General features: G+C 44.8%; 1 protein-coding gene across 9 annotated transcripts in view; it reads left to right on the top strand.

The window, feature by feature from the left end:
* NCALD (neurocalcin delta) overlaps window positions 1–27,484 on the top strand; it is a 377,982-nt gene that overhangs the window by 345,878 nt on the left and 4,620 nt on the right. For all 9 annotated transcript variants that reach the window (XM_055303513.1, XM_055303509.1, XM_055303512.1 and 6 more), the window contains 2 exons: window positions 11,949–12,345; window positions 26,182–26,287. In XM_055303513.1, coding sequence (XP_055159488.1) covers window positions 11,968–12,345; window positions 26,182–26,287 — 484 coding nt within the window. In that variant the 5' untranslated portion in view covers window positions 11,949–11,967. The remainder of the gene's footprint in view (window positions 1–11,948; window positions 12,346–26,181; window positions 26,288–27,484) is intronic.

The raw sequence follows: 27,484 nt of genomic DNA, 5'->3' as shown, positions 1-27,484 counted from the left end.
CCAGTGAGTGTCTTCTATTCTGGGGGACTTTGTCTTTTCTTTAATTAGCTTATAGTGATCATACTACCATCCAAAAAATCCTGAGACCACTCGGTTTCCTAGGTAAAACAAAGTGTAAGGAGAAAGCCAAACCTAATACCATTTCTGGGTATTATAGGGTCCACTCTGACCCTGGACAAAGAAGATATCAGCTCCCCAGATAGACTTAGTAGAAGAAAGATTCACTGAGAAGAAGTCTATACGCAGTAGCTTTGGTTACTACCAACTGAAAAATCACGAGGAATATTTGCCAACCACCTTGCTATTCACCTGGCACCAAAATATATAACTATCCCAGCTGTCCTCTGCTTCAGGGGATTCTTAAAAGTGAAAAGCAGGGGTCAATGGGAAATAGGCTCAGCAGAAGGAAGCCATCATTTCTTGAGCATCTTCCATACACTGGTGTCTTTCTCAGAATGGTATAAAGACACACCAACACAACTCCATGAATATGCTTAATGCTCACTTGGAAGAGGAAGGACAGCTGAATGGGGGAAGCAGTGACCTCCGTCTGAATGCCAAGTAAGATTTAATAAGTAGGGACGGAGAGAGTCGCAGTTATACTACTGACTATTAGGAAATACCTCAGTGTTTACAAAGGGTTTTGTGTTAATTTTCTGTTTGTCACCTCTGATTTTCCTATGAAAAGTTGGTTTAATAAAACAACTAAGAACCATTTCTCTCCCCAGATAAGGAAGAATTGATTCAGTCAATCATTGATATCCTGTGTTTGTTACTGGTATCTAATATGTATCCAATTTGTCCTAAAAACACCAGTCTAAAAAAAAAAAACCCACCAGTCTTATCCAGTCAGACCCTGGATTAGAGTCCTCCTTACAGCACTGGTACCTTCCCAGAGCTGGATGGCCCATTCTATGGGGTTCCTCTGAGCCTGCTCTGATTCTGCCCAAACCCTACTTAGCCCTTCCCAGCCTCAGGACAGAAGACCAGAGAAGGAAAATGTCCTGCTCTCCATCATCTGCTTCTCTAACGGGACCTCTTGCTTAATTTCAGATTAAAATAATAACGTCTATGCTGGGAAAACACTCAGCCACAGGGGTCTGACAGGAGTCCTGGATGCAAATTCACAAATGGCCTTTCACATTTGGCAAGTGATCCCAGGGAAGTGAGTCAGGTTGGAAGCTATCAGTGGTTCTCTTATTTTCTTCCCTTGTGACTCTTTTGCTCTTGCTTTTCTAATTCTCCATTAAAGCAAGGAGGAGAGTGTTCCCAAATCTGGAAGGCTCATCTTTGTGAACAACTCCCTGAACTCTTATTTCATTTAGATAAATAGTGCATGTATTGAACACCTGTTGGATGCAAGACACAATGTTGAGCTTTTCCCAATTCACTGGGACTCCTTTTCCTCATATAGTCCTTCAGACAACCCTAGGAGAGAGGTGTTGTTATACCTACTTTCCAAACAAGAGTGAGACCAAGAGAGAAGTCAGATGAATTCCTCAAGGTCACATAACATGGTACTATAATAAAGACTTCAATTTAGTTCCTCCGCTGGCAAGTCCAGTTCTGTTTCCACACACTTTGATGCAGGATGCAAAAAGTGCAAGAGCTTAAGAGATACTACTTCATAGTCTTCTTGTTAGTCTTCTCACTTGGACATTTGTTCGATGGAAAATATTCATATTTCAGCCATGTTAGCCAGAGTGGAAAGTGATTGACCAGTAGCTTCCAATAGAAGCAGCCCTTCAAACATCACAGGAGATGGAACAGGGATGTGGAGGGGCTGGGTATGGGAATGGTGCTTCTGATCCTGCTCCTCTGCAGCCTCAAACTGCATGACTTTGTCATGAAGTTAGCTTCTCTAAACCCCTCGTCCTTAGAGTAAAACCAAGGTATAATATCCCTGTCACCAACTCTAAGCAAAATTGTGAAAATAAAACATTAATGAGACTGCTTTGAGCTGCAACCAGAATCCCAGATTCTCTTCCTTTTCCTATCCCATGTAGGATACTATTTTTAAAAATAAGAATATTCATGCTAAGCCAGGAAACAGTAGATATTAAACACATGTTTGCTGAATAAATTTTTAAAAAAGGAATTATGAACTATTCTTAGCCTCTGTGGAGGGGCTTGTAGCAATGAACTAAATGCATTAGTGGCCACCAGAGGATGTCTAAAAACAAGGAGTAGAGCTCCTCTGGTACTTCTGGCTACTGGTTACGTGGTGAGGCTTGGATCCCTGTAGTTGACCTATTTGTCCTCCTCAGCCTATGATGGCTCACTGTTTTGCTTCATTGTTTTATCAAAACCCAAAGTAATAATTCCTGTCTTCTAAATAAGATAATATTTAGTGCCTTTAGTTAAATAGACATCTATGGTGATCAGAATTCCCCAGAAGTTGGCCATGGTAGAGTCTTAGCCTATGACAGCTCTGGAGGTGTATCGAGGACTCCCAGAGGTCCCCCCTTCCCACGACTGTGGCAGGTACTGACCTGGCACCTGACCCTGAGACAGCCCAGACAGGCAAGTCTAATGGCAAAGGAACATCTGCAAGCCCTCAACTTTGGGCACGCCAACAATTTCTTTCTTTGAGACAGCTTTGTAGTTTCTGCAGGCCTGAAAGGTGACCATTTAATACGGGCCCTGTCCACTTACTTAAGGGCATGTTAAGCATACAATGTAAGTGAATTGTTGGCCACCCAGGAGGGAGTGGGGAGTCAGCCATTAGCTGGATGTGAATGAAAGTCAAGAGAGGAGCATCAAGAAACAGAGCACTTAGGGTGCTGTTTGGACAAAAGATCTCTTTAGGCCAAAACAAGAGAGGGGGCATTTCTATGCTCATAGTCATGTACTCTTGAAAGAGCAGGGTGAGGGTGCCCTCCTAGGTGCTAGAAATAGTAAAGGCTAACCTCACACACATGTGCCTGTAACACAGGAAGGCCAGAGGGACTGGGGTGGAATCCCAAATCCAATCCCAATGCTTATTCAAGTCTGATCCTAGCTGGTGTGTAAACTCAGGCAAAATGCGTGGTGAGGATGGAAAGTCTCCAGAGGAAAATGGCTTGTTGGAGAATTTCTAAGGGCGGGTCTAAAGATCATGGTACTTCTATAAAACATAAGAACCTCTTTGCAGTACATATTCCCGAGGGAATCCGAGAACCAGGACTAAGATACATGCCAAGAGGAAAAAAAAAAAAAAGGCAGAATCAACCTACCTGTCCATCAGGAGGGATTAATTAAACTAATATCATGCAGTGGAATGCCAAAGGGCTCTAAGCCTTACATCAGTGACCACTCTGTCAGGTACCTAATTCGGAGCGGGGCTCCATACTGTCCATTGAATCAATCAATCAGTGAAAACTCAGCAGTTTAAAAAGATGAGATATGGGGCAGCGCGGGTGGCTCAGTGGTTTAGTGCTGCCTTCGGCCCGGGGCCTGATCCTAGAGACCCAGGATCAAGTCCCACGTTGGGCTCCTTGCATGGAGCCTGCTTCCCCCTCTACCTGTGTCTCTGTCCCGCGTGCTCTGTGTGTGTGTGTCTCATGAATAAATAAATAAAATCTTTTTTTAAAAAATAAAAAAATAAAAAGATGAGATACATCCATTATCTATAATGTGGGAGGATAGCCACAGTATACCTTTCAAGGAAAATAAAGGTCATAGAATAGGATGGTGTGATCCCATTTGTGGTTGGGGTGTACAGATTTCATTTATATGCATTTACATGTCTAAGAGGACATATATAAATTAAAATTGTCAATAGTGGTTATCTTCTATAGAGTCAGACTGGATCACAGCAAGAGTGTTCACGTTCTAGTTTCTATATCCCCTTATTATATTTTTTACAGTAATGATGTATTACTTCAGTAAACAGCAAAACCAAAAATGATATTTCCATTTTGGGGAGGGGTTGTTGTTAAATAATGTTCTATTCAGATCCTATCAGAAATATGTTTTACTGGCAGTAATAATGGAAAACAGAACTTAGAAAAGAGCCCAAGACCAGGCCCTCTGCAGTCTGAAATGCAGAGTCTATGCAACAAGAGCCCAGATAATTCAGAGACCGTAAGCCCTGCTCACCGGGAGGAGACAGCTGTGTTTCCTGGACTTTATCACACAGCCTGGGGAAGGCAGCAAGAAGCACAAGGCTGTCTCTAGTGAGCCTCCCGCTCACTGCATCTTTGTACCAGTTTGATTCTCATCTCAAACCCTGTTACCTGTCTGCAAGGGGACCAAGCGCCAGGTGTGTGACCAGCAGTCACAGGTGTGGGTCGGCCTGCCCATCCTCATGGGGAAGAAGGCTTCCCTGCATGGAGTGGCCTTGGGACAGCCTTGGAGGGTGACCATTCTTCAGGCAATGTCAGCAAAGCCACCTTTGTGATTTCCATGAGGCTGTAGGACTTAGGTCTCAGCTACTCTTACCAGAGGCCAGAGGAGAGAATATTCTTTGGGCAAGATGAAATGACGTTAGTGAAATTGTTATATAACTTCATTTCTCCCTCTTTAATATTTTAATCCTTCCTTTTATGTGCCACTACTTATTTCCTAATTTGTCCACTATATCTAAATATATCAGTTTATATGTAGGGTCTCCTTTTATACTCCCACTAAGAAACAAGTTCCATTGAAGAGAAATTTCTGGAGCAGTGTGCTCTTCAGATTTTTCTGTAGTCTCTTTTTTTCCAGTGAAAATCAGGGACAACTGACCTAGAAATTAACTTGCTGGATTTTAGCCACCTACAAAATTCAGATGGATACAATATCTGATGTCATAGTAAATGAACACTTGTTCCCATTAGTCTATAATTTTTATTGTTTCCTTCCTTACATTTTAGGAAACTTTTTTCTGGTTGTGTTATCATAATGTAGACATTCCATTGGTCAAAAATTCAGAGCAACTCTTAGAGGATAAGGTTACATGTCCCAGATAGGCACAGATTTTAATCAACCTAGTCTCTTTCTGGAATCACTGCAGGGTCTGTGATCCTTGTTGTCGCTCAACCTGACTTCACCTGCTAGCATCTTGCAAACCCCATTATAGGAACCCTCAGTGCAGTTTGCATTGAGACTTCTCTGAAGTAAACCAGGCTTTCCAAGGGTAAGTGAGACTTTCCCTTAGAAAATCTAACTCTGGGCTCTCAAGAATTAACTCACAGAATTTGCAGAACCAGATGAGGATACAGAAACAAAGTACCCCACATCTTTCACTCCACAGATCCAAGATATAAAGAAGGGAGCACCTATATTCCAGAAAAGTGTCCACTACTCACCATTTCCTTTCCCCATGGCATCATTTTTAAGAGCTATTCCTTTTTTTTCTCTTCATTTTAAGTGGAAAGTTAGCTTTATATTTTAGATTCCTGGTCATGGTTCTTTGCTGGTGGTTTGATGTCTTCCCATCTTGTATATTTTCCTTTCTCATCTGTGGTCAGTATTAACCCCAGATTTATGTTTTGGATCCTGGGAGACTGGATGTGACCCAAATAAGTTGGGAAATTCCACATCGTCCATCCCAGAGTAAACTACTGAATAACAGAATGCCGATGTCTTACAGAGTTGGCATGCACTTCACTTAATGAAATGCAGCAGATTCAGCCAAAAGTAATATATATAAATATTTATAGTCATAAAAATTGTTATACATTTATAAGATATATGATAAAGATTTTATGTATATTTAGTAAACATACATATTTTTAGATATCTTATCTATATTTAAGATTTATGTATATAGGCATATAAACTAGAAGGCTGAGATATATTTACTACCTAAAAGTCTTTTTCAAGGCTCTGAAGCAAAAGCCCTGAGAGGTAAGAGATGGGCCATGTGGGAGGGAGGCCGGGGGACCTGGGCACAGGAGACCAAGGGATGAATCAGAGGTGGCCCAGGGTGGCTCCTACAGAACCCTGAGGCCCATGGAGGAAGTCTGGATTTCATTCTAAGTGTGTTAGGAAGCCCCCTCCTAGAGCTTTACACAGAGGAGTGACATAGTCTGTTGTGTGTTTTTAAAAGGTCACTCTAGGGTGTGGTAGGGAAGAGACTGAGGCCCGATGGGGGTAGGGAGCGGGGAGATCAGGGGAAGAGGGTCATCCCACCCGAGAGAGTGATCTGGAATATGGGATGGAGATGATGGCAGTCTGGACTGAGGTGGTGACGATGGAGATGCTGAGAAGTCAATGGACAAAAGCAAAAGGAATGACAGAGGAGTCCTAGGGCTCTGACGTGGGCGACTGGGCAGCAGATGGCATCCTCCACAGATGCAGGGCAGGCCGAGGGCACTGGGAGTGGGAACCAGGAGCCACGGTTCCTTCTGTCCTGCACTGAATGCCTTCCAGGGCCTCCCTGAGCTGGGCAGGGAGGACACAGCAGCAAAGCAGGCCGAGTCAGTCTTGTGCTTTCCTGCCACCCCGCTGGCCTCCTTCCCGTTCTCCCTTATCAGCTCCTCCTCCTCCCCAAGTCTACAGGTGAGATGGCTAAGGGCTCACCCCTCCTCTTTTCTCGTTTACCCACCATCACTGACTTGAGGCTGTAATCCAGTCTTTGGCTATAGATACCACCTGCATGCTGATGATTCCCACATTTATTCCCTCCCCGGACCTCTTCTTCTAACTCCAGACTTTGTCCATCTGGCTACCTACTTGACATCTCCAACTGGGTATATGCTGGGCATCTCAGAATGAATACCTGCGCAGAAGCACAGAGAGCCATGCCCCTGCCTCGCCCCAAAGCCCTGCTTCTGCATTTTTCCCATTTCAGGGTCAATTTCATCCTTATAGTTGCTTAGGCCAGAACCTTGGAGTTATGCTGGACCATTCTCTGTTCACAAACCATCAACCAATCCTATTGAGTCTCCCTTTAAGCTGTGTCCAGAATCCAGCCACTTCTCACCTTCTCTGCTGCCACCACCTTGGTTCCGGCCACCATTGGCTCCTGTCTGGGTCCTTGCAGTGGCTTCCTAGCTATCTCTGCCTCTGCACTACCCTCCTTTAGTTTACTCTCAACGAGGCAGCCAGAGAGGTCCTGTTAGAATATAAACCAAAATCCTGCAATGGCTCCATCTCATCAGAGTGGAAGCCACAGCCCTTACTGTCACCCATGGGTCCCATGTCACCTGGCCCTTGTTACTACTCTGCTCTCATCTGCTTTCCTTCCTGCCCTCCATTCCAGCCTCATCCTTGACACTCAACCTGCTCGCTGTCCAGACCCTTCTCAGTTGCTATTTTCTCTGCCTGGGACAGCCTTCTCCCAGTCATCTCCACGGCTACCTCCTTCACCTCTTCTCTTCCTTTCCAAATGTCACTTTTTTAATGGGGCCTTCCCTGGCTTCTTAGTTAAAATTTTGACACCCACCCCTGGCATTCCCCAATCCCCTTCCTTCTTTACTTTTCTCCTTGGAACTGCTCTGTCTAGCATGTCCCTTATGTATCTTGCTTTTGGGATGTCTCTTGCCACTAGACTGTAAGCTCCACAAGAACTAGGGTTTTGTCTGTTCCCTGATGAATCCCCCAGTGCCTAGGACCATGCCTCCCTCCTAGGAGACACTCAGCACCTATTTGTGAAATGAATGAGTGCTAATAGGAGATTGCCTGCTCTTTCTTAACTACCTCTCTTTGACTTTTTATGGAACTGTTGTCTTAATTTCTGTCTGGGCTTCCTCCATGGAGTTAGCAGGGCATAGTGATAAAGCCAGTGGACGGTCCACCACAAACAAAACTTACCATTTGGCCGTCTTATTCCCAGGCTAGGTGACTTAGGATAAGTTGCTTGGGCTGAGTTTTCATTTCTTAGCTTATAAAAATGGAGGAAGCTGTCCTATCACTCAGGGGGGTTGTGAAGTTTCAATAGAATAATGGATGAAAAGCCATCAATGACAAGATGTGGTTTTCATTAACCACAGCAGCTGGCCCGGGCTCAATGCAGGAGCTTAATTATATGACTGTCCCATTTAATTCTCACATCAGATCAGTGAGATACAAACTCACACCATGAACCCATTTTACAGATGAGAAAACCGAAGTGCACCAAAAAGTTAAGTGACTTACTACCCAGAGCTATTCAGCAATTCAACCAGGCTTTGAACCCAAGCACTTTTATTCCATGGCCTGAGTCCCCCCCCCCCCATGTTCTACTAGCACAAAGTTAATGTTTTAATAGCCAAATGGAGTAATGAAAAGGATTTGACCTGACAGGCAACTTCTGTCTCCAGATGATTTTTTCTGGGCTGCTAATTAATGCAGCATTTCCCCGACGGTATTTTTGTCCTCTCTTCAACTCAAACAGGCAGAAATCCCTGTCTTCCAAAAGAAAAAGGTATTGTCAGGCATTCCTCTTTCTTTCCCCTTCATCCCCAGGGAGAGAAACGCTATCATATGTTCCCCGAGATTTCTGTTGTACAGTCTGACCAAGTCCAGATGGTTTTCTCAAGTTCAGACATCATCCTTGGGAGAGTATTTGTAGTTATCTACTGAAACAAATTCAGGACTACATTGCAAACACGGCTTCCGAAAAAACTAATTCCATGCTCTTCTGCCTTGTTTGTGTTATGGCCTTTCTGTGCTAATGAATTTGTAAATGTGGTTTAATTACTGTTTACTGAAAAATAGCTACACACAGATCAGTCTCAGTGGGAGACTTAGCCAAAATGTTGAGGCAATTTGTTTCTAGTGCAAAAACAGCTAATAAGTGAGAAGCACTTTTTAAACATTTCAAAGCTAAACTTAAGTTCCTTCCGCAGAAACAGTGGTTTATAGGCCCAGAAAAAGAAATCATTCTTTAAGAGGGTAGATTTAAATATCAAAATGGTATTTTCTTCCTAAGGCTGGGCACACGGTGATTTGCACAGAACCAAAGTATAGGAATGGTGATTTGATTGAACACCACACCAAAGAGCTGTACTTTACAGAACCCCCAAAAAGGAAAACCCGAAATTACTTGTGAATTTCATACAAATGTTTCGGAGCTCTGTAAGCCCATGTATATGTATTACCTCACGTTTCTGAATTCTTGCCTCCGGCAAATTGCCAACTTAGCAACTGAATGACAGTTTTAAAATTCTAATACAAACCAGCCTCTCTAACTTTGCTTTTCTCCCTCCAGAAAGAAAAGGACACGCAGGCAGCCCGGGTGGCTCAGCGGTTTAGCCCCGCCTTCGGCCCAGGGCCTGATCCTGGAGACCTGGGATCCAGTCCCACGTCGGGCTCCTCCTGGAGCCTGCTTGTGTCTGTGTCTGTCTCTCTCTGTTTCTCATGAATAAATAAATAAAATCTTAAAAAAAAAAAAAAAAAAAGAAAAGGGACTTGCGAGGGAAATGAAAGTTATTGGAAGGTTCAGTTTAGAAATTATGATTCATTTGGAGCTGCACTTTAGGGGACCTTCCCGCACCACCGGCCCTGCTCGTAGACGGGTGCTCTGTTCTCCCGACTAATTTGGCAGGTCTCTGTCTAGGACGGGAGCAGAGCCAGTTCTGTCTCCGGTTCAGAACTCAGAGGATAAAATGTGTCAACTTTTCCAATTACTAACATTGCTTGGCATTTCTGGAACTATGGATATAGTGCAAGAAGTTTGAGCGGTGTGAGATGCAAACACTGCCCTCTAGGAGTTTATTTTTAGTGAGAGCAAAAGACAGGTATGCAGGCAATTCAATATAAGAGATCCCAAACTTGGGGGAGGGGGCGGTGGGGACAACCAGGTAAGGGGGTCAAAGGTACAGGCTTCTAGTTATTAGATAAATAAATTCTATAGCTATAATGCACAGCATGGTGACAACAGCTAACAATACTGTATTGCATATTGGAAAGTTGCTGAGAGAGTAGAACTTGGAAGTTCTCATCACAAGAAAAAAATTAATAACTATGCAGGGTGATGGATGTTAACTAAACTTGCTGTAGTGATCATTCCGCAGTGTATTGGGTCATTATGTTTTACCCCTTAAAGGTATACAGTGTTATATGTCAATTACATTTCAGTAAAATGGGGGGAAAGAAAGAGATTCCAAGACCAAGCCTTAACCATCAGATAGCTTTAGTGACTCAAATACCCTTTTCATAGCCAGAGGCTCGTCACTGTCACGAAGGACTCATTTTCTGGGAAGATTATTACAGATTTCCATGTTGTAATGATTCATCTGTCTACCAGTCATTCCTTTGTTCATTAACTCAACAAATGTCATTTGTGGGGGCAGAGAGAGACAAAGTAGTCCCAACAGAGACTCTGTCTCAAGGGGCTGACCCTGCAGAGGGAGGGAGACAAGCATCAACAACACCACAAGAGAAAATCTCAAAGAAAATTTGGAATAATGATTAAAATGGGGGTCTTTCAGTCTCTGATTTTCCAAGCTTTACTTACAGGATTTTTTCCAATATAGGAAAAATGCAAAATATAAGTGCAGAGCCCCTTTATGAGAAGTGGCTCACCTTGACCGTGCTTAAATCATAAGACTTTGGAAATAGGAACTAAGTTCAGATATCACCTCCTCCAAGAAGGCTTTTCTGATAGCATTTATGCCCCCTTTTGGCTTGGGTGTCCTCTCCATGTTCTCTCATCGTACCACCATTCCCCTAACAACCATGAATTGAATATCTATTGCACTATCCCCTCATGGTCACCACCACTTCTGAACTTACACAGCTGGGTGCCCCCGAAGAAGGAGGGGCCACATCTCACTCTTTGCATCCATAGTACCAGGCACATGCCTGCTGCATAGTGCTCAATTAACGGTGAGTGGCTCTGTAAATAAGAAGATGATATTTCTAGGGTTTTTTTCTCACCTAACAAGAGTTGCCTTTGTTCCCCGTACTATGTTAAGTTTAAAAATAGGTAACAAAAGTGTATATATTCTTGTTTTTTGAAATGTAAATGTACTAAAACATTTGTTAATAACATATCTATATAAGCACACATATAAAAAAAATTTAGGACACACACCAAAATGCTAGCAGGGTTATCTCTAAGTGTTATGATTTGAAATGATGCTAACGTTTTTCTTTATGCATCGCTGTGATGTTTTACTATTTTACTATAGATGTGTACTACTGTTATAATAAGAAAATATGAAGCTAATTGTATTTAAAAAGGAAAGTTTGGCCTCTTCCATAAGCGTACACATAAACAGTTTATGAAGCTTCATGTTTACCATCTGAACCCAATGTTGACAGTGAATCGACCTTGTTAATTTATACAACCCATCTAGCTTGGTAGCATTTAATCCTATTAGATAGGTTTGTATTTTCCTTACTCATATCTGTTTTATAATATTCAGAAGGTACCAAAGCAGCACTTTCCTTGGGAACATTCAAGCAATAAAACATAAATTACCTCTTTTGCCTCTGTCTCTCTGTGTTCTCCTTAAATTCTCCCTGCTAATATTTGGACTAGATGTTAGAGCCTCAGATGTCTTAATGTGAGGCTAGACCTCATGCCAATAGAAAAGGCAGAGCTAAGTAGTCAACTTCTCTGTCTCCTGTCTCTGTCTGTCCCCCTCCCTCCTTTTCTCCCTCTATTTCATCGCGAGTCTCTTGTATTCGCATGGCTCCGTACAAAAGAAGTATCAATTTTCTGGTCGGTGGTATTTCTGCTCTGCATCTTCTTTTTTTATTATTATTTAAGATTTTATTTATTTATTCATGAGAGACACAGAGAGAGGCAGAGACACAGGCAGAGGGAGAAGCAGGCTCCATGCAGGGAGCCCGACTCTGGGACTCGATCCTGGGACCCCGGGATCACACCCTGAGCCAAAGGCAGATGCTCAACCACTGAGCCACCCAGGTGTCCCTGCTCTGCATCTTCTGACTGCCTGTCTTTCTAACATTTTGTTTGACTGAGTTGGAAAAACAGACAGTGTTGTGGACTAAAAGAGTTTATTTTTTTTCCCCAAAGAACAATCACAAATGATAAAGTGTGCTTCTAAACAACAGATTTAAAAATGATACATATTCTTCTCTGTCTGCAGCTGAATTCTCGCTGCCAGGATGGGGAAACAGAACAGCAAGCTGCGCCCAGAGGTCATGCAGGATTTGCTGGAAAGCACAGACTTTACAGAGCACGAGATCCAGGAATGGTATAAAGGCTTCTTGAGAGACTGCCCCAGTGGACATTTGTCAATGGAAGAGTTTAAGAAAATTTACGGGAACTTTTTCCCTTACGGGGATGCTTCCAAATTTGCAGAGCACGTCTTCCGCACCTTCGATGCTAATGGAGACGGGACAATAGACTTTAGAGAATTCATCATAGCCCTGAGTGTGACATCGAGGGGGAAGCTGGAGCAGAAGCTGAAATGGGCCTTCAGCATGTATGACCTGGATGGAAATGGCTACATCAGCAAGGCAGAAATGCTAGAGATTGTGCAGGTACGTAGCCCTAGACCTTTACAGACAAGAGTGCGAGTCACAGGTAAGAATTGGACGGTGCACAGTACAGCATGGTGCGGGTTGAAGACTGGTGCCCATCTAGGCTTTGATCCAGCGTACCCGGTGTTTTTAAAATACTGAACCCATATCCCAAACAGGAGATTACACATAAAAACAGAATGCTCCTACTAGAGGCTCCAGGCCAGGGTTCCGATCTGGCAACACTGGGCCCCCATTCTGGCCTGGCCTGAGTCACCTGGTGGTTTGTGATGACCTCCACCCTACAGATGGACGTAGCAATCATGCTCCTCAGCAAATCATGCTCAGTGTGACCTCTCCAGCCACCCATCCCAGTGACCTGCCCAGACCTCAAGTCTATGGGCTTATAGCCCCTGGGGTGGTGTCTAATGATCAACCCTGACCTGGGGCTCAAACCCTGCCCCTTTCAGTTACTACCTCTGTGACTCTGACCAACGTAATTCATCTAAGTGAGCCTCAGTGTCCTCATCTGTGAAATGGCACTGCCAGTTCTGCCAGTGAGGTTCCTTTAAGATTAGATGTGACGGTCCGTGTCGGTGCTTAGCACAGTGCCAGCCGTATGGACAGCCCATCATCACACCAAGTCAGTTGTCATGAATCTACAACTTTCTTAGACTCTGAAATAAAGGCAGGGATCTCTAGGCTCGGTTCTGTCTCATCAGAACTACAAACATAGAATCAAGTCCTCCATCATTTTATTCTATTTTTTTTAAAGTATTTATTTATGAGAGCGAGAACACAAGCAGGAGGAACAGCAGAGGCAGAGGGAGAAGCAGGCTTCCCGAGGAGCAGGGAGCCCAGCCCGACTGGCAACTCCGATCTGACCCCAGGATCATGACCTGAGCTGAAGGCAGGTGCTTAACTGACCGAGCTGCCCAGGCGCCCCATCCTCCATCATTTTAATAGGAAGCACTCCATTCTATTTCCCCAGATCACTCACCTAGAGTAAATATCCTGAACAGAACAGGAGAGGGGCCCTGGTGTTGGCCACATTTTCCTCGTCAGACCCCAGGGGAAGGTGGGGAAGGGGCGTAAGGAGCTACGGTCATGGCTCTAACAGCTCGATGGGCAGGGAGCGGGACCCAGGGCGGAACGTCAGGGGACTGAGGCTCAGCTCGGAGGATCAGGACAGCTTCAGCTGCAGGCAATAAACAGGACTAGGTGGGTGGCAGCACCAGGGCAGGCTGGCCGTCACTCATCATCTTGGCAGGCAAATGGGCACAAGAGGGAAGCATCTGGAAGCAGACAGCAGTCCAAGAGAGTGGGCATTTGGCTTCCTGGAGGGCTCATCTCAGAAGCCAGCACCCAGGGCTCGGAGGGAGATCTGCAGGCCCTGGGAGAACAGGATGAGGGGAGGGGTGCTGGACAGGAAGGAGGGGCTGTACCACAGGCGACAGAAATCACTGCACTGCTGGTGAGCTGGGGTGGGGGGGCAGGGCATTCACTTTCAAGGAACCAGGGAGACCTGGTTACAGAAGCTAAGGTCAGATTCACAAGAGCCCCACGTGACTGACTGGTTATGGGACCCTTGTAGCTGAGGCCCGGGCGGCTCCTGGACCAGGGGGTCTGAGCCCCAGGGGCAGTGAGAGGGACAGGTGCACCTGGGGCTGGGGGCCGAGCAGGAGCGCAACCGACCCCCAGACTAGCAAAGTCCCCAGATCTGCCAGCTGGTGCTCACTGCAGCACTTGACCCAGAGCTGTGACCAACCAACCATGGAGTCTCAAGGTAATCCCTCAGAGACAGGAGCTTTTTTTTTTTTTTTTTTTAAGATTTTATTTATTTATTCATGAGACACAGGACCCCAGGATCAGCCCTGGGCTGAAGGCAGATGCTCAACCACTGAGCCACCCAGGCATCCTCCCCTCAGAGACAGGATCTTAAATAAGAATAAAGGATTTCTCCTCTCCCCCAAGGATAAATGTATGAATAATGTCAACTGTAGAAATATGGGCAGTAGAGAAAAATATAAAAGCAAAAGAAAAGAATTCTCTCCATTATGCCGCTCCACCTACAAAGGGAATCACTGCTATTAATTTTCTAATGTGAGAAAATAATATTTTCTGGTCTTATTTCCATGCATTTAAAAATATCTAATTAGGGCCACCTGGGTGGCTCAGGCATTAAGCGCCTGCCTTCAGCTCAGTCCATGATCCCAGGGTTTTGGGATTGAGCCCCACATCGGGCTCCCTGCTCAGGGGGCAGTCTGCTTCTCCCTCTCTCTGCTCCTTCCCTCATTCATGCTCCTTCTCAAATAAAATAAATAAAAATCTTTTTAACAAAATCTAATTGACTTCATAACGTATATGAAATTTTGTATCTTTCCATTTTCACTCAGCATAATACAGGTATTTCTAATGTCATAAAAACTTTTAATAATAATATGGTCAGACACCATAATTTACTTACTCTTCCTCCATTGTTGGATATTTAGGTTGTTTCCAGGTTTTATTTATACACGATACTGTAACTTTTAAATATAAAATAACATAATTCTTGTGCATGAAACTTTTTCTATATTTAGGATTATTCCCTTGGACTGGATTCCCAGAAGTACAATTACTGGGCCAAAGGGAATGAACATTGATTTCTGAGGCACCCGATGCTCTCTGCCAAATTGTTTTGCCAAACGTGCTCCCTAGTGAATGGTGTGTGCCATGTCATTGCACTTTTCTGATTTTTCTTCATCTTCAACAAAAATTAACATAATTCAACAAAAATTCAGATTTCAAGGGTGATTCATTTTAATTAGCTTTATTTTGTCTCCTTTTCTGGGTGAGTGCTGTGCTCTGCAAACCACGCCGGCCCTCGGTCCTCTGCCTTACTGCAGAGAAAGCAGGTGACTAGGTTCTCCTTTTGAAGAGAATTGCTTCCTGATTGGGATCTAAGAAAAAAAAAATTCTTGCTAGCCATGGTGCTGTCTCCTGTTGAACATTTTTCACAGTTCTGGCTGCTCTTGGTCAGTGGTTTGGTGGCCAGTGTCGATGAAGAGGTTGACCCCCAGTCAGGGAGAACCCTCCAGACCCCATGGGCTTATGAAAAATTATTCAAAGATTCGTTTCACACCTACCACTAAGGCCCTGCTAAGTAGCTGGCACTGGGGATAAATAGTGTGGGCAGGAACACACACCATCCTGCGCCGTGGAATTTGGTTGGGGACTTCGCAGAGGATGTGTGGAAGGTGCTAGCAAGCACTCGCTGAGCCCTTGCCCACTTAGTTGGCGTTCAGCATGGAACGTAGAAAGGGATCAGAAAAACAAAGGGCATTCGGCCTGCCAAGACCTCGCCACTTGCACGGAGCTGCGTCCATTCACGGGCCCACGGGAAGCTTCCAGGCGGGAACAGGGGGGACCTGGGGTTTCTCAAGAACTACTTATCTACTCGGGGGTTTTTTGGAGCCAGCAAATGGAAGCCTAGAGTTTCCTTAACTGTTTTCTACAGCACCACACCCTGATGATCAATATTCATGACCGTGGGGAGGAAGCACTGCAGGCACCCTGAGGCGATTTCCAAATTGCCAATGAGATGAAATTAAATTTAGAACCATTTTCCTATTAAGGGCTCTGTTTCTCCATTCTGCTATTTTGCAGGCTGATAGTTCACATATTCTCTCTCATTCATATGCTAATTCCCGGTTTTCAATGACTCTCGGTGAACTGGACCCGGGATGTTGCCAGACTTCCCATTATTTTTTTCTTTTTTTCTCTTCCCCACTCCGAAAGCCTGCACTCCAGGCCCTGGCCCTGTCCCAAGAAGCTGTGTACCTGTGTGCAGATTCTCTTTTTTGGCAGTGTTGGGGGGGGGGGCGGGGGGGGGTTCTAGCTGGTCCGCACCCTTGAGGAAGCACCTCTGCAGGGGTGCGTGGACTTCAGAGGAGTCACCGTCCCTTGGATGTCTGCTTTGCTTTTGGGTAAATATATGTTAGCGCTAAGATGAGAGCAAGCCTGTGAGCCAGCATCATCATTCACAAATGAAGGTTTCTATTTGTTAAAATGAGTAAAACCTGCAGCTTGATTGCAAGCGCCAACATATAAAATTCTTGGCTGAACTTTTGCTCCTCCAAGACTCAGAAATTAAAGCAATTTAATAAAGTACAAACTCATCTCATAATGTTCACCTGCGGGTACTTAGAACTGGTTAGGGTGTAGACTGGGGTCCAAACAAGTGTATAATTAGGCTCAGCGATGAATGGAGTGTAGTATTCCATAAGTTTTCTAGTTTTTCTTCCCTGGTGTTGCTTCTTGTAGTTTAGCTTTGGTGTCCACAGTATATTGTTTATGGTGACAAGCTTTGGTCTCTGTGGTAGACGCTAATACTGAAATATGCCGTGGGAGCTTCCTCTGGCTGTTATAGCCGGTCACCATAAACTTAGTTGCTTAAAACAACACAGAGTTATTATCTTAGCAGTTCGCCAGGTCAGAGGTCTGGAATCAGTTTTACTGGACTAAAATCAAGGTGTCCACGGGTTACATTCCTTCTGCAGCTTTAGGGGAAAATCTGTGTCCTTGCCTTTCCTGGTTTCTGGAAGCATTCCTTGGCTCATGGCCCCCTTCCCCCACGGACAGAGTCAGCAATAGTAGATTGAGTCCTTCTCAAACCAGCATTTCTCTGGGCATCTCACTTTGCTTTTCCCTTCTACTCATAAAGACCCTTGGGACTACTTTAGGAATCACATCTGCAAAATCCCTTTTAGTATGTAAGGAAACATATTCACAGGTTCCAGGGCTCATGACATTTGTATCTTTTGGGGGACCGTTATTCAGTCTACTACCTATGCCAAAATGCAGTTATATTCCCTTCAAAAAAAATAATTTTGGGACACCTGGGTGGCTCAGCGGTTAAGCATATGCCTTCAGCCCAGGGTGTGATCCTGGAGACCCAGGATCGAGTCCCATGTCGGGCTCCCTGCATGGAGCCTGCTTCTCCCTCTGCCTCTGCCTATGTCTCTGCCTCTCTTTCTGTGTGTCTCTCATGAATAAATAAATAAATAAATAAATAAATAAATAAATAAATAAATAAATAATCTTAAAAAAAAATTAAATAATAATTTTGTGCTATATCAACATCTGGATGAACAAACAAAACCATATGCAGATTTATTTTTAGAATCTTAAATGAACGTTTTTACATTCATGTGTTTGTTTGTTTGTTTGTTTTTTTTAAGGGACACATTTAAGACATGATTTAGGCCCAGTATTTTATTATTGCGTCAACACTGCCTCTCAGGAGTCGTAAGTCCAAGAGATCACAGCTCTGACCTTTCCTCATGGTACAGCAGATGATCTCCTCCAGGAGGGGAGAAGCCTCCCTGCCCTCCGCAGCTTCCTGTCGGCCCAGCTGGAGACAGGTCTGCACACCTGCACTGGGGACAGCACAGGGTCTGCAGAAGGAGCTGAGCAAGTGGGAACGTGACATTGACGATTTGGCCATGAATGCTTGGATGCTCCCTGGGATGTTAGGGGTGAGGGAAGGCTGAACTTTGGGATCCATCAGTGGGACCACAGAGCTCCAAGGGAGAGAATGTAGGAAAAACATAGAGTTAAATTGGTCTCCCTCTGTTCTCAGAAGTACCTGGGACTCGTGAAAGAACCAGTTTTTAATTACAGGACTATCATTGGTTAGAATATAAGCTGCATTGCATTACCATTCATTTATTTTTTTTAAATATTGGTTCATTTTTCTAAAGATTTATTTTGGTGGGGGAAGGGCAATGGGGCAGAGGGAAAGAGAATCTCAAGCAGACTCCATGCTGAGCGCAGAGCCCGATGCAGGGGCTCAGTCTCACCACTCTGAGATCATGGCCTGAGCTGAAACCAAGAGTTGACTCTTGGTTTGACTGTGCCATCAGGTGCCCCTGAGTTACATTTATAACTGCATGAAAATCACAGACTGAGACAAAAATTGGTCACCCATATCCAAAACAAAAATGAAGCGGAACCAAGGGAAGAATTGGCATGTGAGAATGGGTATCTTGGACAAGCAGATCAATATCACTTTGCCTCTCTCCTTGATCAGTCTCTTTTCCTTTTCTTCCTTGGGCAAGTTTACCCAATCTTTCCGTGCACTGTTGTCGTGCTTTGTGAACTGGAACTCATCATAGCACCTGCCTCATGGGCAGTTGCTAAGGTCGAATGGTTGTGACAAATAGAGCACGTGTCAGTGTTATGGGGTATCACTCAATAAATGTTGGCTACCATTATCCTATCACAGTTTCCAGAACTAGGACAGGATGTTTTCCTGTTAAATAAAGGGAAGTTTCCTAAAGGACAAGGTAATAGAATCTTCTCTTAAGTTCTAAGCTAAATTTACCTAGTCATATAAAATGTATGTTCACAAAGAGGGAGCTAACCCAATGAAACCCTCATTGGTGAAACTCACAGAAGAGATATTCTGGTACAGATGACTTTAGGAGTTCCTGAACTTCTTTACCTGCTATCTTTTCCATCAAACCCCAGCCCACCTGGGAATAACTAAAACTTCTGGGCTACTCTGGATGCTTGCAGGACTCAGATAAAAGAATGATCAGCTTTCCAGGAGAGAATGTGGTTCACACCAGGAACCCCCCAAACCCGAACTGTTGATTGACCTGAGCCCACAGGCATACTTCATGTGTTGGGACTCTTTGGGGAGGATGTGGCTGGATTTGTTCTCAAGCTCAAGTTAGAGATTTTCCGAGAGGATATACACAGGCTGACATAATGTTACCCAGAACAGTCCTCAGGAAATTCACTTTGAAAACTGGCTTGGAAATTTTCTAATTAACCTATTTGTTACTTGGATGTTAGTGATCGCTTCAAAAATATTGGTGTTCAAATAATTATTGTCTTGGAATCAGACTCTCCCTCCTCACTGTGACTCGGGATTAATTGGCATTGTTAATGAAGGCAGGGGGAACTTCAGGACACCCTTATCTGCCTTTTCATGCCTTCAAATGAATGAAACCCGAGGGCCAGAGATCGGTAGTATACTGGCAGCTCTCCACAGAAGATTTCGGTTTTGTTCTCTTCGCAGTATTGGATGTTTCTTTTTTCTAATTGCCCCGTGTGGTGACAGGTGTGCATACCTGTACAGGCGCTGGATGAGGAGGAGGGGGGTGATAGTGGGGACCAGGCAAACATTTGACCTCCAGGAACACCAAACAAACGCACAGATTCATCCCAGTTGGTTGCAAAATCACCAACTGTGACCTTTCAGACAACCAACTTGTGTTTGTGCCACCGAGGCCCAAAATGAGGACCAGAACAACTTCTTTACATTCTTTTAGAGCCACTTCCTGAGTGGCACTTGCATTTTTTTCTCCCAATCAATTTTAATATGTTCCTTGGAGACCTGAAACACTGCTCTTTTGATTCCAGAAAAAAAAAAAAAGTGGGGGATGGGACAAGAGCTTCTGATCCATTTTTATATATGATCCCTGGGAATTTAGCTCCACACCCTTGCCTAATTCTCAGTTTTGAATGTGGACCACAGATGTGACCCTGGAACGCAACTTAGATTTCTTTCCTGGAGGAAGCTCTAAAGCAATTGCTTGTGTTAGTGACTTTCTCTAAGAACAAATCTTCGTGCTTGTCAGTTATGCTTGGTTTATCCCTTTCTTATTAGGGGATTAATGTTATTGCAAGAGTTTAACTCTTAGCATTGAGTATGCCATCTGGCAGCACGAGTGAGGCTCCCCTCCCTGGCTCTTCCCTCCCTGTGGCCTTCATGGACTCTTCTTCTGCTCCCGGAACATGGATACTCCCAAGCAGAGTCCCAGCTACAGCCCGTGTTTCTGTTCATTCTCTCGAGAAATCTCCTGGCCTCAGTGCTTGTGATGGGCCAAGCATCGTGCTGAGTGCTCTCCACACTCCGTTTCCCAGGGTGGCTGTAACAAATTATCATAGACGGGGAAGCTTAGAATAGCAGAAATGTATTCTTGCCATGGCTCTGGAAGCCAGAAGTCCAAAATCAAGGCATGGACAAGGTTGGTTCCTTCCAATCGCTTCTCGGCCTTTTGGCTAAGATCAAGTGAAGGTTGGTTCCTTCTAGAGACTCCTGGGGTGAGGGATGGTAGTCTGCTCCTAGCGTCGGTGGTGACTGGCCATCCTCAGCGCTTCCTGGCTCACAGCTGCGTCACTCTGGCCTTGGCTCTAACATCACATGATGCTCTCACTGTGTGTCTGTGTTCAAATGCCTTCTTTTTTTAAAAATATTTTATTTATTTATTCATAAGAGATACACAGAGAGAGGCAGAGACATAGGCAGAGGGAGAAGCAGGCTTCTTGAGGGGAGCCTGATGTGGGACTCAGTCCCAGGACCCAGGGATCATGACCTGAGCCAAAGACAGACGCTCAACCACTGAGCCACCCAGGTGCCCCCAAATGCCTTCTTCTTATAGGAATTCCAGTCACTGGATTGGTTAAAGCCTGTCCTAATCCAGTCTGATCTTATTTTAACCTGATTACAACTACAAAGATCCTATTTCCAAATAAGGTCACCTCACCAAGTTCTAGGTGGACATGAAGTTTTGCTAGATACTGTTCCATCCGGGGCACGTGCATCATCTCTTTGAATCCTCACGACAACCTGATCAGCCCCACCTTATGGAGGAAACAACTCATTACTTCCACATCTCCACCTCTGTTATGTCCAACTTTTTTTTTTTTTAAGATTTTTATTTTTAAGTAATCTGTATGCCCAACAGGGGACTGAAACTCACAAACTGGAGATCAAGGCTGCACGCTCCACATAGCGACCCGGCCAGTCAGGCACCCCTGTTATGTCCTTCTCTTAGTGGACATCTCCACTGAGCTGTTGCACTGGTAGTTCAATGTCAGCATTCCAGAATCAAGCTCATCACTACCCCCACGTTCCCGGGTGAAGGCCTATAATATACATCAGCTTTAGAATGTTTGTTTAGGACAATGAAAGGGCTCTTTGGACGGGGCTGTTTGAAGCTGCTTTTGCACTGCACTTTATGTAAAATTGAAAAAAATATTGTCTGTATCTAAAAAGGTAAGTACCACCACGGACTTAAAAGAAGACAGTGGCAGGAGGAATGACAGATTTAAGAAAATATTAAGGAGGCAGATTTAATGGGTCTGCCAACTGCTAGATGCGGAGATAGATGACAGAGAGTTGCCAAAGATGTCTTTGACTTGACTTGACAACAGGATGGATGGTAGGGTAATCACACACACACACACACACACACACACACACACACACACACACGTTTTGGGAGGTCAATGATGAGTTTGCTTTCTTCAGGTGAAATCTTTTTTTTTTTAATTTTTATTTATGATAGTCACACACACACACACACAGAGAGAGAGAGAGAGAGAGAGAGGCAGAGACACAGGCAGAAGGAGAAGCAGGCTCCATGCACCGGGAGCCCGACGTGGGATTCGATCCCGGGTCTGCAGGATCGCACCCTGGGCCAAAGGCAGGCGCCAAACCGCTGCGCCACCCAGGGATCCCCTACAGGTGAAATCTTACATGAAACCTAATATAAGAATGTAGCTGCTTTCATTGAAAAGAGACAGGGCCTTCTCCTGTCATCCTCTCCCCTCCCATGAAAGTACCTACAGCACCTGGGTAGAACATTAGGAAAGTTCCTGGCTTACTGTCTTCTCCTAGTTCTAAACAAGAAACTACTTACACCATTCCAGATACATAGACATTGATCCTATTTCAAAAGTGTTTCCAAGAAAGATCCTCATGGCTTCTCTCCACCCTCGTTTCCTGATATGCAATATCCTTCTAAGCAGGGTGCTGGTTTTTATCTAGAATCTAAAAGCAACCCTGCTTAACTGCTTAACTTCTTTTGCTTTTGGTCAGTTGTCATGCGGCCCTGGCTGTTAGAAGACCTCCATCTTCTGGTGAGAAAAGGCAGTCTGGTTTCCTTCAGAGAGAAGGTTGAGCTTTAACCTCTGGAACTGTGCCTGCCCTCCATTAATTCTACAACTTTTATCAGTGCAGACAGGACTCCTTTTCCAGCATCCCAAGAGGTGGTTCACTCAGAGGGAAAATGAAAGAAAAATATAGGCTATTCACAAAGCTGGTGAGAGACCTGGCCACAGGGAAGGCATTGTCCCAAGCCTACGTAGGGGCAGAGCCAGAACTGGGCTCTTGAGTATCCTATAGAGCTCTGTGTTTACCCAGATTCAAGAATAAGGCTCTTCAAGTTTTTTTTTTGTTTTGTTTTTTGTGGGGTTTTTTTTAGATTTTATTTATTTATTCATGAGAGACACAGAGAGAGAGAGAGGCAGAGACACAGGCAGAGGGAGAAGTGGGCTCCATGCAGGAAGCCTGATGTGGGACTCGATCTCTGGATTCCAGCATCATGCCCTGGGCCAAAGGCAGGCGCTCAACCGCTGAGCCACCCAGGCGCCCCCAAGGCTCTCCAAGTTTAATTAAAAACAGGATGTCCCTGTTGGGCCTCTCATTGACATTGCTAAAAATAAGTAGGGAAGTAGCCTGGCCTCTTCATGGTTTAATCCCATTAAATTTGGGGAAGGGGGGTGGAACTGGAGCTAATAAAAGACATGATTTGTTTCAGATTGCTGTCTGGCATTGCGTCTTTTCTCTCCCTGTGCTGTGGAGCCCTCGATTCTGAAGTTCTAGTGCAATTGGCTCTACGTAGTTGATGCCGTGAGAAGGGGACAAAGGAACAATTTCCCAAATGTGGTTTTGCCAGGATGCCATCTACTTACTCATCTTGGAATCACTAGGACTTGTCACCTCAGCTCTTTGCTTACTGCTCTGGTGCCACACACATCATAGACCTGTGTGACCTGGTGTGCCAACTGCTAGATGTGGCAGACCTGGTTTTGTGAATGATCCACTAATCCCTATCTGTGAGTTGAGGCACGCTTAGAAAAAAAATCTTGGATTATGAAAGAGCTTTCCGGAATGTGATCCCTCACTTCCTCCTCAACCCTACGATATACTCAGACATTCTGCCTTTGCCCCATTCCAGAAGTCCCACTTGCAAATATACTCATGTAAGGGCATCCTTTCTCCATTGTTTTGGTTTGGGTTTTGATTTTTACATTAACTCATCTTTATTTCTGTTTCCCAAACCACTTCTCTGGCCTAAGAGCTAAAGGCTAAATCTCTTAAAGACCATCTGTTGATGGAGTGCCTGGGTGGCTCAGTCGGCTAAGCATCTGTCTTCAGCTCAGGTCATGATCCCAGGGTACTGGGATCGAGTCCCACATCTGGCTCCCTGCTCAGCGGGGAGTCTGCTTCTCCCTCCCTCTCCCTTTGCCTCTCTCTGCCTCACTTGTGCTCTCTCTCTCTCAAACAAATAAGTAAAATCTCTCCTTTTTTTAAAAAAGACTTATTTTCTAACACAAATTCGTCCATTTGCTTGGTCTTTAATTCATTTGTTCAACCAAGGAAATAATCTTTGGGTTATTACACTGTTGACTTCCCATCAGAATTCTAAGAAGGAAAATTTCATGAACACCAAATCTTAGAGACTGAGAGTTTTAAGGAATGCTCCAGACCAGAGAGTTTACATCATTATGGGATCCAGAGGTAGTCTTGGTGAAGACTTCCATAACAGTTACTAAGACATCACTGGAATCACTCTACCCATCTAAATGGTGCTTATATAAAATAGGGTGCTTCTGGTCACCAATACAGCATCTCCTAAGCCCTTTGCCAGAGGATTGGTGAGCTATACAATAAGAAAGACCATATTGGTCATTTTGACCATTGACTCTCCACTACCTAGCACATAGTACTCAATAAATAACTGATGAGTAACGTATGAATGATAATTTTTTATCTTTTTTTAAAAAAATTTATTTATTTACTCATGAAAGACAGAGAGAGAGAGGCAGAGACATAGGCAGAGGAAGAAGCAGGCTCCTCGCAAGGAGCCCAATGTGGGACTTGGTCCCGGACCCTGAGATCACGCCCTGAGTTGAAGGCAGATGCTCAACTGCTGAGCCACCCAGGTGTCCCAGTGAATGGTAATTTTTTAATTCTCTGAACACCATTGCCTGTAAGTAAGGGAGTGGAGGTGGACTTGGAAAGTAGGTGAAAATAGGAAAAATCAAATTTAATATCACTTCTATCTTTTTTTTTGCTGCTTGTTGGAGAAATACAGATACCTTCACATGCTCTTTGAGGCCCCCATGGTCTGTCCTGACCTGCTTCAGAGCCACATCTTATAACAGGCCCCCCTGCACTCACTTTCTCAGCCTTCTTGCCATTCCTCCTACCCAAGTGTCTAGGCACATTTTTGCCTCTGTCCTTTTCCTCTGTGAATTCTCCACTTTGCGCACCTCTTTGCTGCCTTCACTCCTTGGGAAAGCCTGCCTAATCCTCCTAGCAAGGAAGGCTCCCCTATTATATTTGCCTCATTGGACAGTAAGCCCATGAGGGCAAGGATGGGGCAGCTAGGCCTGGCACATCATAGCTGATCGATAAATAGTTAGGGGATGGCTGAGTGAAGGGATGAATGCCTGAGAAATGGGGAGGGGGTTAACTGAGATGAGGGATTTTCTTTACCTGGGGTCTGTGGATGGGCCCCTGAATCCATGAGCCCCTGAAGCTGTCTGAAACAGTCAGTGCAGATCTACAAGCACATTTGTCTGGTTTCTAAGGAAAGAGCACATACTCTTGACAAACTGAAGAATTGTGGAGGCCAAGGACAGGCTGCCCCATGATGGGCACTTTGGCATGAAGATTATTTTGAATTAAAAGGCAGTTGAAACCCAGCGGATTCAGGAACAGCTCTTCACCTCTCCCATGACTGCCTAAAAAGAATTTAGGGAGAGGCCCTGCTCGAGGAAGAGAGCCGTCACCACAGGGAACTACATCATATGAACTAGGTATGATAGACGGGAGGGACCTGGCATGGCTGGGGGCATTGGATCAAAGTCCTCCATGTCCCAGTGTTTCCGAGTGGCCCAGCACACATTTGCTTACCAAATATTTGCCCTTTTTCATCTTCCTCTGAATTACACTCTTTCCCTTTGAAGTCCCAGACCCCTACTCCTTCTCCTTAAGTCAAGAAGACATATATGCTTTATTTTGCCTGTCTTTGGAATCTTTGATGTCTGTGCGGATTCCCTGTAGGTACTCAATTAAGTTTGATTTTCTCCTGTTAGTCTGTCTCATGTCCATTTAGAAGGGTTTTGAAGAGCAGAGGAAACTCATCCTCTCCAACAGAATCTTTAAGAGGCTTCACATAAATGTGTTTAATTATATGAAGAAAGGGAGGAGAAAAAGAAAAGACATGGGGAAGCTAAGACAACTAACAATGGATAAAGGAGAACAGAAGCAGAACAGAAGAAAGCTGAGAGAGGAGGAAGAGCCTGAGAGGAGGTGATGGGAGTTGGAGGGGTCCAGATATTCTTGAATGAATCCTCCAAACTTAGGGATTCCAAGTCTGTGGAAGACCCTGTGTTAGGAATGGCCGGGGTTCAATGCGTAGCCCGATCCGACTGCTGCCCTTTCATCTCAAGGAGTTCTCAGGACAGCCATAGCAGCACTACACAGGAGCTTGTCAGAAATGCAGAATCCCAGGCCTCCATAACCAGGCCTCCACCCCACCCTCTCCAGCAGAAAACAAGATCCCCAGGGGATTCACATGCACAGGAAAGTCTGAGACTCAGGGTTCTCACTGCTGGAGCAAGCTCTGCCCTCGGGGCTTCTCTCACTAGTCACTACATACCGGTTTTCTGCAACAGGGACAGGACTAGCTCCCTGTGCTGATGGGAGACATCCCTTCACCCTTATATCTGGGAGGTTTAATAATAAGACTATTGGGTTTCTTACGATCACTTTGTTTCTGTCCCCAGGCAATCTATAAGATGGTTTCCTCCGTAATGAAAATGCCTGAAGATGAGTCAACCCCAGAGAAAAGGACAGAAAAGATCTTCCGCCAGATGGACACCAACAGAGATGGTAGGAGGCCACGTCTGCTTTGCTTTGCTCAGTGGGGACTGCTGAAGGGGCAGGGGCCAGCAAGGCAGGCAAACGCCACTCAGGGACAATATATGGGCCACAAGGACCTGACTCATGGCTCTTTGTGAAAGTGGCTTACCCCACAAGCTCCCCAGCAGCCAGAAAAGAGGACCAAAGTAGTCCTCGGCCCCAACAGGCTGGATCCCTGCAGCTCAGCTAATCAGAAAGCAGAGAAAGACTTGGCATCATTCCACCCAAACCCTGGTGGCTTTCACCCCAGCCTGCCCAGGGGGTGCACCTGGGCTCTTCTGTGCATGCCCTAAGGTGTTGGGTTTCCTGTAGCCAAGTGGTCTTCCCCAGCCTTGTGGACAAGGGGAGGAGAGTGAGCTGGCCAGCAGTTCCCACCCTGAGGGTGCCACCCACAATTCAAACCCAACAAGATGATTCAAAGCAAATCCAAAGTGAAAAGGAAGATTGGATTTCCAACTCAAGAATAGTGGATTTTAGATGTTGGGTTGCCAGATGGAATAGAAGATGTTGGGTTGGATTCAAATTGACTCAATCAACTTTGAATTTTGGATAAATAACAAATGATGTTCTTTATAGAAGTATGCCCTATGTGATATTTGAGACACAACTATATGAAAAAAATTATTGGTTTTTTTTGAAATTTAATGTTAATCCGGGCATCCTGTATTTTATGTGCCAAATTTGGCAGCCCTATTCAGATGTGACACCCAAATTTAATATTTTTTTTTAATTTTTAAAATTTTTTTGAGAGAGAGAGAGAGAGAGCACAAGTAGGCAGAGCGGCAGGCAGAGTGACACATGAATGTAAAGTACTGAGCACTGAGCCTGGTGCGTAAGAAACCCAGAATCACCTGTGGCCCTTGCAGTTATTACCAGCTCCCTGTTCCGCTGGGTGCCCCCAGCAAATCTTGTCAGCGATGTGTGAACACTTTTGTATACCCCATATGGCACTGGTGGACAGAACGAAGGGAGGCTTTGTGGCACAGGGGCCTCTCTTTCTACCCCCTTGCCCCTCTGGGGCACTAGCTGCCTGAGACTGGTTTTGTGGGGTGCGGGCCAATTTGCTTGCTTTGCTTCCTGCACAAAGCAAATAGTTACATCCTATTTCCCCTTATGCCCCTTAATTCACAGCAAATAGCTTGATTGTTCTGTAAAGACTAAACAAAT

The sequence above is a fragment of the Nyctereutes procyonoides genome, unplaced genomic scaffold (genome assembly GCF_905146905.1).
Source record: "Nyctereutes procyonoides isolate TBG_1078 unplaced genomic scaffold, NYPRO_anot_genome, whole genome shotgun sequence".
NCBI lineage: Eukaryota > Metazoa > Chordata > Mammalia > Carnivora > Canidae > Nyctereutes > Nyctereutes procyonoides.
This window is presented reverse-complemented; position numbering and strand designations above follow the sequence as displayed.